Source organism: Plecotus auritus (genome assembly GCF_963455305.1).
Source record: "Plecotus auritus genome assembly, chromosome: 2".
NCBI lineage: Eukaryota > Metazoa > Chordata > Mammalia > Chiroptera > Vespertilionidae > Plecotus > Plecotus auritus.
In genome coordinates, this window is record NC_137771.1 from 7,208,086 (window position 1) to 7,223,854 (window position 15,769).

Here is a 15,769-nt window from a genome sequence, read left to right on the forward strand (position 1 = left end):
ACTTAGACAGCTTCCCTGGATTCTGGAGCCCTGGGTGAGTCAGGAATCCCAGTAGCTTCTGGAAGACTCTCCCCCTGCAGACTGGGGGCTGGGCAGCTCTGTGATGGGGTCAGAGCCAGAGGACTCAGGACCCTGGAATGTGAGGGGAATGATAGTCTGGCCCCCAACTTTGGTCTCTTCAACTTGGACAACCCACTCCTGCGCCTCTCTGTCTGTCTCTGTCTCTGTCTCTCTCTCACCTCCTCTAGCCCTGTCTGGCCCCCTCTGTGCCCTCTCTCTCTCACCTCCCAGGGCAAGGGACCTGCAGGTCTTGGTGAAGATGTGTGTGGCTGAGGCTTGAGGCCCTCTTCTCTCTTTTGGGGCGTAGGGGGTCCCAGCCCACAGCTTCTCTCTCTCTCTCTTCCTTCTCTTTAGTTCCTGCTGCTATTTTGAACACTTCTCTCTTTCCTGGGGGTGTTATAACCAAAACAGAAGCGCCGGCATTATGTAATGGAATTGAGGGTGCAGGGGCCCCAAGAATATTTTGGGGGTTCCTGAATCAGAAGGGTGTAACCGGTTACCCAGAGAAGCAGGGATCCCAAGCCCCCTGCCCCACCCCAGCTCTCAAGTTCCCTCCTGGGCTTCCCCATTCAGCCTCCAGAATCCAGGGCTGAGCAGCTGGGAGCGGGGACCCTGCCCTGAGCCTGAGACATCGGGGCTGGTGCCTGAAGTCAGCTGACCTGGCTGCAGGCCAGGCTCCCCACTTCCCAGCTTCTTCGGCAGCTTCCTTAACTCCCCGGAGCCTCCGAAGCCCCCAAAGGAAGGAAATGGTGTTGAGGGCCCGGGGAATCACACCTCTAATGGGCTGGGCGGGTCTTTCATCCAAGTGGCATACATAAGCAGTCCTACTGTGTGCTAGGCAGGCACAGCCATGAGGCCTGGAAGCGGGGGTGGGAGGTGAGGGGGTAAGGGGTGGGGTGGGGGGAGATAAGCGCTCAACATTGAAATAGACCGCCCCTCCCAAAGCTGCCCGAATCCCAGGCTGCTGGGTTACTACGGCTGAGGGTTCTGCAGGGATGACAGCTGCCTGGTTTGCTGGGTTGAACTTGCACGGCGAGCTCCAGAGCATCCCGGGCAAACCGGGCCACGCTGGTTTCTGCTTTAGGCCCCTGGAAAGCAGTGGAATGGGCAGCGGGGCAGGAGTTGCTCTGGGGTTTGTGCTAACTACCTGGTGACCTTGGGCAGGTCATTGAACCTCTCTGGGCTCCAGGTCCTTTACCTGTAACTGGGGATGAGAATAGACTGTTTACCTGGCAGAAGGGATGTGAGGATTCAGGAGCTAAAGTGTGGGAGGTGAACCTCTACTTGAGTTCCCTGGTGCTATTATTATTATTTCAGTCTTATTCCTCCTTTCCAGTGGACATCTGCAGGAGCCACGGTGATTGGTTTACTTGCTTCCTCCCCACGCCTTGCTTTCTCTCCTAACCCCGTTCTCTCCTTCCCCACCCCATCCTTGCAGAAGTGCCCTAGAAAATCACAGGCATTGCCCATAGGTAGCAAGTGGGCCAGTGGCTAACTCCTCAGCACACAGTTCCTAGCTGTAAGGTTGGCAGGGCTTACGGCGACCAGAGAGGTTGTGCCGCCTGCCTGAGCCACACAGCGGGGGTGGCCGAGCTGGACTGGGACCCTCCTCCACCTCCTTGCTCACCCTCTGGGCTCTGGGCTCTCACCGCACCTCTCCTTCTGCTTCGCAGAGAAAATCTACATCATGAAGGCCGACACAGTGATCGTGGGGACCGTGAAGACCGAGGCGCCTGAGGGCCGGGGCCTGGCGGGGCCGGCGGGGCCTGAGTTCGAGGACCTGGAGGTGGACCATGCCCCCCACTACCCGGAGCAGGAAACAGAACCCCCTCTGGGCAGCTGCGGGGACGTCATGTTCTCGGTGGAGGAGGAAGGGAAGGAGGACCCCTTGCCCGAGACGGCGCCTGGGAAGTGAGGCCTGGCTGGGGCTGAGACAGCAGCTGGGTGTCCCTGGGAGCCGGGCAGCACGGTGGCGCACGCTGGTGCAGAGGCCCATCTGCTGACCTGAGTTTCCAGCACCCAGTGGTCAATGCAGGAGAGGCCTGGGGTCTCTACCTGCATCCCCACCCAGCTGCCCCCCACCCTGACCCTAGGGCAGTGGGCTGTGCAGTAGAGACAACCAAGGTGCTGGATTCGAATGGTGATGTTTGCTGGGGCAACAGAAAGATAGACAGTAGAGTCTGGACACTTTGCCTCTGCTGCTACTGAGAAGATACCCCAGAGTCCTGGCATGGGCCCCCCACCCTCCAGGGTGGAGCCCACCTGAGGCAGAAGCCATGAGGCCCACACCCCATGCCTTCTCCCCTCGCCTGGGCCCCTGGAGAGATCCCCACTGGGCCTTGCGACCAGGCCAACAACCCGCAGTTACTGTAAACTCGGCCCCCAGTGGCCCCGAGCCAGCGCCTGTGGTTTCTCCTCAGTCAGAAGGGAAACAGCGGGATCGGAGGCCGGCCGGCCCATCGCAGCCCCTGTGGCCATGCTGTGCTCTGTGCCCTATGCCTGGTGGCGCCCAGCCTGCCTCCTGCCCTGCGTGGGCCGAGGGGGACCCTCCTGGTGCTGCCCCGTCCCAGTTCTGTGGCCCCACGGTGGGCCCCTGGCCTAGGATCCACTCGCTCATCTTAGAATGTCCCTGCCAGTCCCAGTGACTGTGGGCCCTTCTGGGTCCTTGCCTGCTGGGTGGGCACTGCCCGCTCTGTCCTGGGAAATGAAGATGCCCTTCCCCGGATCTGCCGCCCACATGGATCCCGATGGCACCAGGCCTGCCTCTTGCAGCAGCTGCTCCGCACCCGTGCTGGGACATGGATGTCAAAAGCCGCGTCTGCCTTATCCTGGGTTTGGGGGTGAAGCGCTGCGTAGCTCAGTCTGGGTCAGGATGTTTGCACCGCACACTAAGGAATAATCCGTCGGCTGGCCTGCTCTCCCAGGGCTTTCAGACTCGTGTACACAAGCGCGTGGCCTTGGAAAGGGACCCGTGGGCAGATGAGGGACGGCAGGCCAGGCACGGAGTCTCGGGTCACCGCAGGCTCCTGGAATTACCCGCTGAAGCCAGGCCTGAAAGCTGCTGTTTACGCACCAGCCGCTCGTCGCTGGAGGAAGTCGGGGCCGGGTCAGGAATCGCAGGGGCAGTTTCTGAAACCTCTCAGATATTTTGGGGAAAGTTGGAGAGGCGGGGACACCGTGAGAGGCGGTTACACCAGAACCTGGAGAAGTTCATGTGGGATGGGTGATCTTTGCCCAAAGGCCTGTGTGGGCAGCTCTGCACCCAAGCCTCCGTGCCCGAGGTCAGCACGCACCCAGCACCCCGTGGACAGGGCTCAGGCTGCCCGTGGCGGGACGGGGACATCTGCTTAATGAAGTGACGCACTCCCTCGCCCGAGAGCCCTTCACAGAACATGAACTTTAAAAATTCACCAAGTTCCTTACCAATGACCGTAAGGCTAAGGAATCTCTCATGGAGACTGAGAGTCTTGGAGAAGCTCTGAGGACGGGGATCCCTCACCCCTCTGCTCGGCCTCTGGAGGGTCTCCTCCCTGTACCTCTCGCACCCGGGCCCAGGCCTGCCTCGAGGACACTCCGAATAAAGCTGCTCTGCACCAGGCTCCCTGTGGGTGTTTGCAGAAGGGACTGTGGGGAGGGGGCGTCACAGAAGCAGCGCTCATGCCCCACCTGGGGGTCACAGGGAGGGAACTGAGGGGTCAATGTGAGCCTAGGGCTTCATGTGGGAGCTGGAAGGGCCCACCCTCCCGCAGGACTCCAGGCCCCACCCAGTGGTCAGTGGGAACCGGGGCGAATATCCCTGCCCTCCAGTGACAGGGCCTTCTTAGCCTCTGCTGTTCAGATGGGCAGATGGACCAGGGCCCTGCTGCTCAGGGTGGCAGTTCCCAGGGTGCAGGGAACCTCACACACGTGCACACCCCCTTCCTGAACGGCTGCAGTCAGGAACGAGTGATAAGTGTCCTGCGGAGGCTGTCGCATTCGGAGAAACCCCGCTGTCTCCCAGGGCAGTCTCGGAGGTGGGAGACGACTCTAAGTGCTTAAGGCCAGGCCTGTCCCTCAGATGGAGCAGGAGACTCATTCTCCCCTGTCTCCATCCTCCAGCCCCTCCCGTCCCGGTCATTGCTGTCCCACAGCCCCAGGGACTGCTCTGCTGGGCTGAACAGAAATGACTGTGCAGAGGCGAGAGGCTACCCTCCCGCTGAAGTTTCTTACGTGCCTTCTCACCTCCACCCCTTCCTTGGTCCTCCCTGTCCTCGTGGGGGGCAGGGAGGGGCTGGGGACAGATGGGTGGGGCAGGGACCAGATTCACTGATAGGCCCTTGACCGCGTCAGTCCTGTTTGACTGAAAGCCAAGGTGAGAACATTAAACGCTTCAAGGATGGCTACTCCAGCCCATCCAGCTCCTGCACCCTCCCCAGGCCCCTGGCCCTGGGCCAGCACCCATGCTGGGCGCACACCTAGGACCCTGCGGGGCGCCGCAGTGGAGCAGGTCTGCCGTGGAAGTGAGCGAGGTGCGGGCAGACAGTGTGTGGCAGGGACTGGGATTCAGGCCCAGCTCTGCTGCTTAGTGCGACTGTCAAGGTTAGGTGCCTTGATCTCCCTAGAGCTCAGTTTCCTGATCTGTGAAATGGGCCAATGTTGTGTGGTCCCCTTAACGCCACCTGACATGGGGCTGGCGTTTGCTGTGTGGCAGCCTCTGTCCTTGGTCCAGCCCATGGTCCACTTGCCAGGGGTGAGCCCTTCCTTGGCCTGCAGAATTCAGCCCCTCTAACTTACCAACAGGGAACCTCCAAGAGGCATTGGGCTGAGAACACTCTTCTCCCAGAAAAACAACATTAAAGCCGGTGGCTGGTTCCGGGCTGGCGTTAGCTTCAGTGAGGCTGACAGGGCTCCCAGCCTCCCCTGGGGCCTGGCCTCCCTTGGGGTGTGTTGCTGTGGGAACCCCAGAGTGGACAGACTGCTTCTCGCTCCGTGGGGGACCCAGAGGGCCCCTCATGTCACAGTCACAGGAGTGGCTGTTGGTTGGATGTCTGTAACTCTGTGCATTTATGAAGCATTGCAGGGACATCCTGCTCTTGGTTCCAGGGCGTTCCAGGCGGCACCGCATTGCTGTTCAAAATCTCCTTTCCTCCCCTTCCCTCCCCCCTCCCTTCCAAACACACCTGTGATGAGCCAGGCCCGGCCCAGCTGCAGAGGATGCGCTGTGCTCAGACCATCTCTCCTGGGTCCTGTGTCCAGTGGCTGAGACCCAGGATGGCACAGAACCAAACCTGTGAACAAGTCCTTCTGGAGACGATGGGGTGATGTGCTAGGAGCGCCCCAATCAGGGGACCATGCCGTGCCTGGAGGGCAGGGTCGGCTCTAGCCCGGTGGCCCAGGAGGTGCCCTTTGAACTCCACCTGAGTGACATGATGCGTGGGCGAGGGGAGGACCTGGGGGCCCAGCGATCTGGGAAGTCATGAACCAGAGCTGCAGAGGCCCCGAGGTGGAGATGCTCCTGGCCTTGGGACTCGAGGAGCACTGTGGGAGCACTGGGGCCGGGCGGAGAGAAGGTGAGCAGGCAGGCCGACAGCCAGGTCGTGGAGGGCCTCGTGGGCCATTGCAAGGTGCTCAGACTTGATCGTCAAATGGATGGAGACTTGCCTTGGGGTGGGGAACACACAGTAGTGTACCGATGATGTGTTGTGGAATTGTGCACCTGAAACCTGTGTAATTTTGTTAACCGGTGTCACCCTAATAAATTCAATAAAAAAGGGGGGGGGCAATAAACATGAAAGAAGAAAAGTGAAAAAGAAAAGACTACATTTATTTCTATTTCCCTCCCGTTAGAACAACAAACATCCTGCTATTCTCTCAGCAGTGGGCGGGAAAGGCCAGCAAAGGTGGTTTCAGCCGATTTCAGACAAAGGCTGAGGCTGCTGGTAGCCGGGAAACAGTTGGCTGTTTCTCAGAAAGGCCAGGCCGGTCGGGAAGGCTGCTCCCGGCGAATTAACAAGCAGCAGCTCCGGGGCCAGGTTGCTGTCGCCGAGGGCGGCTGGCTGGCAGGCAGGCAGTCTAGGTTCCTCTTTCTCTGGGTGTCTTCCAGAAGAGTAAAAACCAAACCAAGAAATTCTGGGGAGGCCACGGGCCTTTGTTTGTGTTTGGTGTGGGGCCTGCACTCCCCTCCCGCGTCCCGTCTCATTAGGGCTCCTGGAGTCGGGGGAGGAAGGAGGAAGGGGCCTTTGGGTCTCAACCTCCAGCTCAAGGAGTTCCCAGCTGAAGGGCCTCAAGCGATTCCCTTAAGCGCTTTCAACTCTGGTTTCCTGATCTGCAAACGTGCGTGATAATGACTGTTGACTGTGCGTTAGGTGGATGGAGGTACAATGGGGGAGGTCTTGGCCCGGTGCCTGGCATGTTCCCTGTTCAGAAAACGATGGTCACCACCAGCAGCCCCTAGTCAGAAAGAGCTTTCAGGTTTGTCCAAGGCTTTCTGCATTCTTCATGCACTTGGCCTTCAGAATCACAGCTGGAAGTAGGTAGGTTGAGTGTCAGCACTCCCCTTTACAGCCTGAGGCTCAGAGAGGGGAAGCAACCAGCCCACGGTCACACAGCCAGGAAGTGCCAGAGCTGGAGTTCAATCCCCCAACTCTGTGGTTCCAAGTCCCCCTCTGCCCATGCGGGGGGCAGGGGGGGGCGAGGAGGGGGGCGCCCCTACGCTGTGTTTACATCACAGTTATCAGCAGACGCTATGCCCTCTGGACAGGTTTGCTTTCACCTCCAGGTCACCACAGCTGGGAGGGAGGGAGGAGGTTGATTTTATTCCTCGTTTTATGCAAGAGGCTAGGCAACGTGCCTGAGATCAAGCGGCAGCCCAGCTGTGATTTCTTTCTGATCCTTCTGCCAGAGACCTAACCTGGCCACAGCCTTGCTCCTCCAAGCGGCTTTCCTCGAAGGGGGCCTGATTCTGGGAGACCCAGGCCTGGGAGGACAGATGGACAGAGAACCTCCGCTGGAGGACTGGATCGCCTTTCACATTCTCAGAACTCATACCCCGCTCTCTGCCCCACACCAGGATCCAAGGTTAAGAACAAGCCTCCCCATTTACCAGACGGGGAGATGGTGCGCTGTGGCGGTGAGGTGGTTTGCCTTAAGTGCCAGCTTGGTAAGCTTGGTCCCTTGCTGTGTAAGTTGGGACTGGGGCGGGGAAATTGCCATCTACCAGGCGTCCTCAAACTTTTTAAACAGGGGGCCAGTTCACTGTCCCTCAGACCGTTGGAGGGCCGGACTATAGTTTTAAAAAAAAACTATGAACAAATTCCTATGCGCACTGCGGGCCCAGGACGAGTGAGCTGTTAAGCAGGACAGGCAGCGGCACCTGGTGGGCCGGATACATGTCCTCGGCGGGCCGCATGTGGCCCGCAGGCCATAGTTTGAGGACGCCTGATAGCCTGAGTGAACAGTAAAGATTATTTGCTGATTCTCAATCTTCCTTCAAAAAAACCACCGCAACTTGGTGTTAAAGTAAAAGCACCTGTGGTAAGAGCTTTGGGTTCATATTTATAAGACAGCTTTGCAAGAGCCACGTGGTCCCCATAGTCAGACAGACAGGCAGAGACAGGAAGCAGGACGCCTGCCACCTCCTGGCCCTTTGGCCCGTGCCGTCCCGCCCCACAGGGTCCCTGACTAGAAGGGCCGAGCCTGGTTCACACTCTGCTGTCGCCGTCTGGACAATGATCGACACACACTGACGAGGGGCTCTGTGTTTTCATCGTCCTGGGTCCCACACATGATGTAGCCGATCCCGCACCAGGGTCAGGGGACTTGTCTGTGAGGAACTTAATGCCAGGGCCCTTCATTTGCATCCCCGCTGACCTCCCAGTAACCATGGTTACAGGTGAGCACATGGCTTCCCAGGTCTCCAAGTGTTGACTGGCTGGTGACTGACCTTGACTGTCCCAGTGGTCTCTTGTCCCCTCAGAACTTAGTGGCTTAAAACAACACTAGTCATTTATTTCGCTCACACATCTGGGGTTGGGCCTGGCTGGGTGGGAAGGCTCATCTCTGCTCACGGCGCCAGTTGGGGCGCTGCACTGCTGAGGTGGCTGGCCAGCTGGGGTGCGCTGGGGGCTCCGCGCAGCATGGTGGCTGGGTTCCTAGAGCGAATGACCCGGGGTAGGAAGTGGGAGCCGCCAGGTTCTGAATATCGGGGCCCAGAAACAGGCGCGGTATCACTTTAGTCACGTTCCATTGGTCCAGCAGTCACCACGCCCAGATTCACGGGGAGGGGATGTAGAGCATCGAAGGCCCGTGAGAGCTTCTGGGTCAGGCACTGCCCTGAGCACTTCAGCTGCCTCATTTCATTCTCCTGATCGTCTGATGCTTAGTGTCCCCAGAGTTGCCTCGAGGAAGCGAAATAACCTGTCCAAGGTCGCCTGGTTGGAATTTGAATCCAACTTTGTCCGTCTCCAGAGTGTGAGCTCGGGACCCTGGGGCTGACCTGGGTCTCTGGGGGCCCCCAGCAGGCAGCACCAGGCAGGGCCAGAATTCAAACCTGCATCCATCTGATTCGAGAACACTGAGGCTTTGAACATAATCAGCTCCAAAGCTCTCGTTTTGCAGTTGGGGAAACTGAGGCTCCGACAGGTCTTGTTGGGCCTCCTCTGAGAAGGAGGGCAGGGCTCAGCACCTTCCAGGGCAGGAGGGGCCCCCCTCCCCGGGGCTCCCCAGAGCCTGGTCAGGAAGCCGCAGAGCACTGTGGGCAGATTATGCAAGAGCAGGCTGTCGCGGGGACGTGTTTTTCACTGCGATTACACTTCACCCAGGAAATACCCACAGCCTCGGCGGGGGGCGAGGGAGGGCACCTCACCTTGGGCTGCAGACCCCCCCGCCCCCCCGAACACTGGGCACTCCTGAGCTGGGCCAGCGTCCCCTGGGCCATGTCCGTTCATCGAAAGTTTCCCGAGAACCACTGTGCCTCTTGGGGCTGGGCTCTACCGAAAGTGATGTGGAGGCCTCCGCTGGGCCATCCGGGAAGTCACGGTCAGGTAGAATGGCAGAGGAACTCACCATTGTTGAGGCTTTTTGTGTGAGCTCATTGAACCTCACAGTGCCCTAGGCAGTGGTTGCAGTTATTACCCCTGTGTTACTGGTGAGGAAACCGAGGCACGGGCTAGTTAAGTTCCTGCCCAAGGTCGCATAGCAGCTAAGAGGTGTAGGCAGGATTCAAACCCGGGCATCTGGCTGCAGTCCGAGCTCCCCACCATCGGGCATGCTGTTCCACTGCGGCGCAGGTCGAGGTCACGGCTGTGCTCTGGCCCCAACCCTGAGTCTTGGGCCCTTCGGAACACTGCAGGCATCCACAGGGCCCGGGGGATGTACAGGGAGTGCGTCCTGGCTCCCATCTACCTTTGCTTCCCAAAGCCCGGGTCTGACCAGGCCACTCCTCACGGAGCCTTCCATAGTCCCCCAGTATCTGCAGGCCAGAGTTTGCCAAGCCAGCCCTGCCAGGCATGTCCTGCTCCCTCCCACAGCTTCTGTATCCAAATGCCCAATGAAACCCAACTGTGACCCTCCCCACCATCGCTGAACACTGTTCAGTGCCCCAATCCCAGACCTCCATCCTCATCTTCCCCTTCCTCCTCCAGGAAGCCTTCCAGGACCACCTGGGACCAGGACCTTTGTGTCCTCCGAGTTCCCACAGCACTGACTGTTCCAAAAGCCTCGCAAAAAATATCGGTATGAAAAGATGAATTTGTTTATTTTTTTTCAGTCATTCGAGCGACAGATCTGTTTAGAGCACCTACTGTGTGTCAGGAACTGTGCTGGGGAACACAGCGGGGGTAGGTGGGGACAGGGCTGTAGCGCCCACTGTGTGCCATCTAGCCCAGATGGTGTGCCTCCACTCCCGCCCCTGTAACATGGATTCAATGAGAATACCTATTCCAAAGCGAGGGTGTGAGGATGAGGTCCATTCATTCATGCAGAGGGGCTGTAAGGAGCATGGGCGATAACCTCAGCCAGGGGTCACGTCAGAGGTGTGTGGGGGCCCTGAGTGTGGGTCAGGGGGGCAGCCAGGGCTTAGGGATTTGGCACATGTCCCAAAGGTCTGAGGAGATGGAGAAATTCGGGGCATGTGGGGGCCAGTGGGCAGTTGTGATCGGTGTGTCAACAACGAGAGCATTGCCCAATCGGTGTGGCTCAGTTGTTGAGCGTTGACCTATGAATCAGGAGGTCATGGTTTGGGTTCCCTGTCAGGGATCATGCCTGAGTTTGGGCTCAATCCCCAGTGTGAAGCATGCAGGGGGCAGCTGATCATTGTCATCATTGATGTTTCTCTCTCTCTCTCCCTTTCCCTTCCTCTCTGAAATCAATAAAAATATATTTAAAGCAAGAAACGAGAGCGTTTGTGAGTCTGGGGTGACGCATTCCCTAGGTCTCTAGGGAAGATGATGGAGGTGGTTCCGAGGTGGGCATCGTTCTGCAGGAGCTGGGAGGGAGTCTGGACAGGCTGGGCTGGGTGGTTGGTGGGAAGTTGCCATCCGCCTTAGGAGGGTTGGAGAACTGCAGGGGAATTGGGGACCCATGGGGGTTTCCTTTGAGTGTGACTGAGGCTGAGCACTGGGGGAACTTCACAGGGAAACCTTCCCTGAACCTTGGGGGATGCCGGGCTCCATTGCGGGGTATGTGTGTATGGGGGGAGGGCAGAGAATATTTGGCTGCATTTATTGAGCACATACCATGGGCCACGCACTGTGGACTCCTAAACTCTGGTCCTTATAGCATCCTTGAAAATGGTACTTACGTCTCTCCATTCTATAGATGAGGAAATCGAGGCTCAGGGAGATGAAGTGATTTGTCCAAGGTCAAGGTCAAGGTCACATGCTGGTAAAGGACCTGACTTGGGCCTTGAACCCAGGTCTTGGGGGTAGCAAAGTTGATGCCTTTCTGGTGCTTGAAATTCCACCATTCATTCCTAGAATTAAAGGTTCTCGGGAGCCTTGTTTGGGCACATGGTTGGGGCAGGGTCTCAATGACCTGTGGGTGAAGGGGCACGAGTGTTCTGCCCAGCACACAGTAGGTGCTCGATAAGTAGTGAGTGATCTGCAGGACAGCCAGGAAAAGCCTGCCTGGGAGGTGAGTGGCTCTGGTTCTCTGGCAATGAGGTCAGGTAGACAGAGTTCACCGGGGAGATGAACTAGAGGTGAGCAAGTCATGTCACCTACTCGCGAAGACCCCAGGCTCCTGAGCTGGGTCCCTCTGTCCCTCCGCTAAGTTCTCTGCCTCCCGTCTCCTGTGTCCCCTGCGTCCCCTGCCGGGATTGTGCCTAAATCAACCCCATCCAGCCCTGCCCAGTTCTGGCTGCTAGACGTGTCCTCGTAACCATCTGAATGAGTGAAGATTGGGAAACTGTTCAGGGGAAAAATTACTAACTTTTTCCTGCTGTTGAATTGGGGAAGGGACGGCCAGCCAGGGAAATGAGGTCAGTGACTTGACTTTGCGTCTCCTTGCTGGTAAGCTGGGACTCAGGGCCTCCTGTCCTGTGTGCCCGAAGGGATGGGTATCATGTCAGGGAAACGGGCCAGAGCCACCCACATCCAGCTGGTGGGGAACTGCCCCAGGCCCTCTCACTGCCTCCTCATTCCCTGGCTGCCCCCTGGTTGCTCCCACTCTGAGCCAAGGTCTCGAGGTTTCACTAAGGAGAAAACTGTGCTGATTCCTGTTGCTTCAGGCCATCTGGCTGGTGGGATGCCTGGGAGAGGGGCTGACGAACGTGAGGGATTCCACTCTAGACCTCATAGTCCCACAGATGGGGAAACTGAGGCTTGGAGAGGTGAGAGCTGTGCCCAAGGTTGCACAGAGAATCAGTGGCTATCAGGACTAGAATGCAGGTGCTGGTGCTTTAAAAATTTAAACAAAGCCGGGCTGGCAGCGTGGCTCAGTGGTTGAATGTGGACCTATGAACAAGGAGGTCACAGTTCGATTCCCGGTCAGGGATCATGCCTGGGTTGCGGGCTCCATCCCCAGTGTGAGGCATGCAAGAGGCAGCCAGTCAATGATTCTCTCGCATCATTGATGTTTCTATCTCTCTCTGGCTCTTTCTTCCTCTCTGAAATCAATAAAAAATATACTTTTTTAAAAAAAGTAAATAAAAATTTAAACAAAAAAGAAAACCTTTATAAAAAGAGAGCTAACCATAAGTTTTGAAAAAGAACACTAATAAAAACAGAAAAAAATATAGGGAAAATAATAGAAATTATGCATGATCTCATCATCACCCATTCTAACCCCTCAAACATTTTGATTTCTTGCCTTTCTTCTAAAAAATTCTTTTCAGTGATTTATTAACAAAACAAAGTCTCTCCACTTATGGGTGTAGGTTCATAGCCACCTCACACTGTTACAATCATCTCCATCCTACAATCCTCTCCACCCTACAATGACATATTGTTGGAAATCCATGCCTTGGGCTGTCAGCATGGATCCTGGAGGGAACTTTTAGGGGACTCCTGCTTTGAATTCTTGTTCTTTTTACGTACAAAACCTGCTTTTTCTTAACACAGCTTAGTCTGTGCTGTGTTAGGGAATCACTTTGCCTACTTCAGATTTTAAATTATGCACATTATTCCACAGAGGCAGGATCACGGATCCAGACAGTGGGATTTAAGGGTTCTGGGAATGTGCCTGGATGGTGTAGCTCAGTGGTTGAGCATTGACCTATGAACCAAGAGCTCATTGTTTGATTTCCCATCAGAGCATATGCCTGGGTTGCGGGCTCAATCCCCAGTGTGGGGCACAGGGGCGTGTTGGAGGCAGCCGATCAATGATTCTCTTTCATCATTGATGTTTCTCTCTCTTTCTCCCTCTCCCTTCCTCTATGAAATCAATAAACATTTATATTTTTAAAATCACCTGTAAAATAGGACTATAGGCCCTGCCCTTCAGCTCACCTGGAGTCACTACAACTATGAATGGCAGCACATGTGCAGAAGAGTTGAGTACCCCGGCTGCACCCAGCCAAGGAAACATTCAAAGGATCAGAAGACCTAGAAGAAGCTCTGAACAGATGAAGGGTGTCCCATGTTCATGGATGGGTGCTGCAGTGATGTCCCTTCTCCCCCACATCACCTATCAATTCAGTGCCCTCTGTGTTGGCATTATAGCTGGAATTTGGGAAACTTCAATATACTCTAAAATGAGCACAGAAGAATGAAGAACCATATAGAATTAAAATGATGTTGACAGAGAAGAGCAAGGGAGATTCATCCTACCAGATACTGAACATTCTACAAACGCTGCTAATGAAAGCCATGTGGGACTAGCCTCGGAGCAAGGCCAGGGGAACAGCCTGGATCATTCAGTGGTAGACCCATGCAATTATGATCGGTGATGAAAGGGTGGACTGTTTGGCCAGTGATGTGGAAAAGACTGGCTCACACTACGAAGAAAAATGAAGTTGGTGGGGTTTTTTTCCCCTAGGTCTTCCACACCACACATAATCTGGTTGTACTAAAGACCTAGATATGAGATGTAGAATCATAAAGCTAATGAAAGAAAATAAAGAAAAATATATTTCACAGTTGGGGGGGGGTGAGGAAGGAGCTTTTGACTAAGATCCAAGTGGCAAAAAAAAAAAAAAAAAAAAAAAGGATGGGTTTGATTACATTAAAATCAATGATTTTTTCTGAAAAGCAAAGAATACCATAAACAAGGACATCAGACAGATGACAAAATGGGGCAAGTATTTGTGATATCTAAAAATGACAAGGGATTAATATCTAGAATATACAAAGAATTATTGCAAAGCTACAAGAAAAAGACAGGAAATGATAGAAATTTGGTCAAAGGATATGAATAGGCAGTTCAGAGAAGGGAAAACCCAAATGACTAACAAGCAATGAAGAGGTGCTCAAACCCACGAATGTTCAGAGAAATAAATGCAAATGAAACAACAGTGGGTTCTACTTCACACCCATCAAGTTGGCCAAAATCAGAAAGCTGGCTAATGATGAGTTTGGGGGAGAGTGTGAAAAAAAATGGGGACCCCTCTGACCCTGCCTGTGGGAGGGAGCGTGGCTAGTGTGGTCATCCTGGAGAAGCCCCTGGGAGGGAGTGTGGCTGGTGTGGTCTCCTGGAGTGGCCCCTGGGAGGGAGTGTGGCTAGTGTGGTCATCCTGGAGTGGCCCCTGGGAGAAAGCGTGGCTGACGTGGTCTCCTGAAGTGGCCCCTGGGAGGGAGCATGGCTGGTGTGGTCTCCTGGAGTGGCCCCTGGGAGAAAGCATGGCTGACGTGGTCTCCTGAAGTGGCCCCTGGGAGAAAGCGTGGCTGACGTGGTCTCCTGGAGTGGCCCCTGGGAGGGAGCATGGCTGGTGTGGTCATCCTGGCGTGGCCCCTGGGAGAGAGCGTGGCTGGCGTGGTCTCTTGGAGTGGCCCCTGGGAGGGAGCGTGGCTGGCGTGGTCATCCTGGAGAAGCCCCTGGGAGGGCGTGTTGCTGGCGTGGTCTCCTGGGGAAGCCCCTGGGAGGGAGCGTGGCTGGTGTGGTCATCCTGGAGTGGCCCCTGGGAGGGAGCGTGGCTGGCGTGGTCATCATGGAGTGGCCCCTGGGAGGGAGCGTGGCTGGCGTGGTCTCCTGGAGTGGCCCCTGGGAGGGAGCGTGGCTGGCATGGTCTCCTGGGGAAGCTCCTGGCAGTGTTAGTGAAATAGGTACACAGGAACTCCAAGACCCAACAGTCCCATCCCAGAGGAATTGGGACACCCACAGACAGCACCATGTGCTTTACAAGGACAAGCGGCCTGAGCGCATGGCGGGGCATCAGGGGGAGCAGGGCTGGGGCTAAAGGAAAGCACAGCAAGCTCCGAGGTGTATGATTCACTGAAACCACCGTATGTCAGGTCCAAGAAGCTAAGAGCGAGAGAGAAGCTATGCAAAAAGATTCCATTCCTGCCAGCCACCCAATTATAAAATGCCCAGGAACAGCTTACTAATAAAGAGGGTTGGGGGAGAGGCTAGTTGAGGGGAGTCGTGGTTCCTGCCCAGACCTGTGGCCCAGTGTGTAATGGGGTGGAGACCTCAGAGGAAGGTGGGGAAACTGAGGCCTAGGACAAAGTGGGTCTGGAGAGAGAGCGAGGTGGCAAAGGGGACCAGCTGCTTCTTGGCTCTGCTGGGGCCTGAAGGAGAGACAGTGAGATGGGTGAGAAGGGTGTTTGGATGGTGGGCTGGTTGGTGGGTGGTAGTTGGGGGTGGAGTTAGCAGGGGTGAGTGGTGGAGAATGAAGGTGGTGGTGGAAGAGTTAGGATTGGGGCTTGAGAGTTGGAGGAGGGGGTGCTCACCCTTTAAGCGAGAGGAATATTGGCAGGGCTGCGGCGAGGCTGAAGGAGGTAGGAGAATTGAAAGCACTTTGAGAATATGAAACCCACTGATGTGGGCACGCGGGAGTCTCACATGCTGGTGGGAGTGGAAGTGGGTACAGCCCCTTGGGAGAGGAATTTGGCAGGACCGAGCGAAAATGAAAATGTGCAAACCCCACCGCCTGGCAGGTCTACTTTCTAGGTTTACGGTCCTAGACGAACTCTCCATCCTGTGCTTCAGGGCACAGGTGCAAGGCAGCGTGGCAGAGCATGGACCGAGCAGGTGTGCGAGCACCTGAGCTTCCACTGCTGGGGCTGCAGGCACACAGCGCAGGGCAGGCCAGGGGCAGCACCGCCCAGCAGGCACGAAGAAGCCAGGACCCAGCTCA

The 15,769-nt window shown here is 56.2% G+C and overlaps 1 protein-coding gene across 1 annotated transcript in view; it reads left to right on the forward strand.

The window, feature by feature from the left end:
* The window catches only part of TNFRSF8 (TNF receptor superfamily member 8), a 43,018-nt gene extending 37,180 nt beyond the window's left edge, over nt 1–5,838 (forward strand). Inside the window, exon 14 of the mRNA XM_080657080.1 lies at nt 1,734–5,838. Within this exon, the coding sequence (XP_080513206.1) occupies nt 1,734–1,975 (242 nt within the window). The 3' untranslated portion in view covers nt 1,976–5,838. The remainder of the gene's footprint in view (nt 1–1,733) is intronic.
* Nucleotides 5,839–15,769: the final 9,931 nt, after the last annotated feature.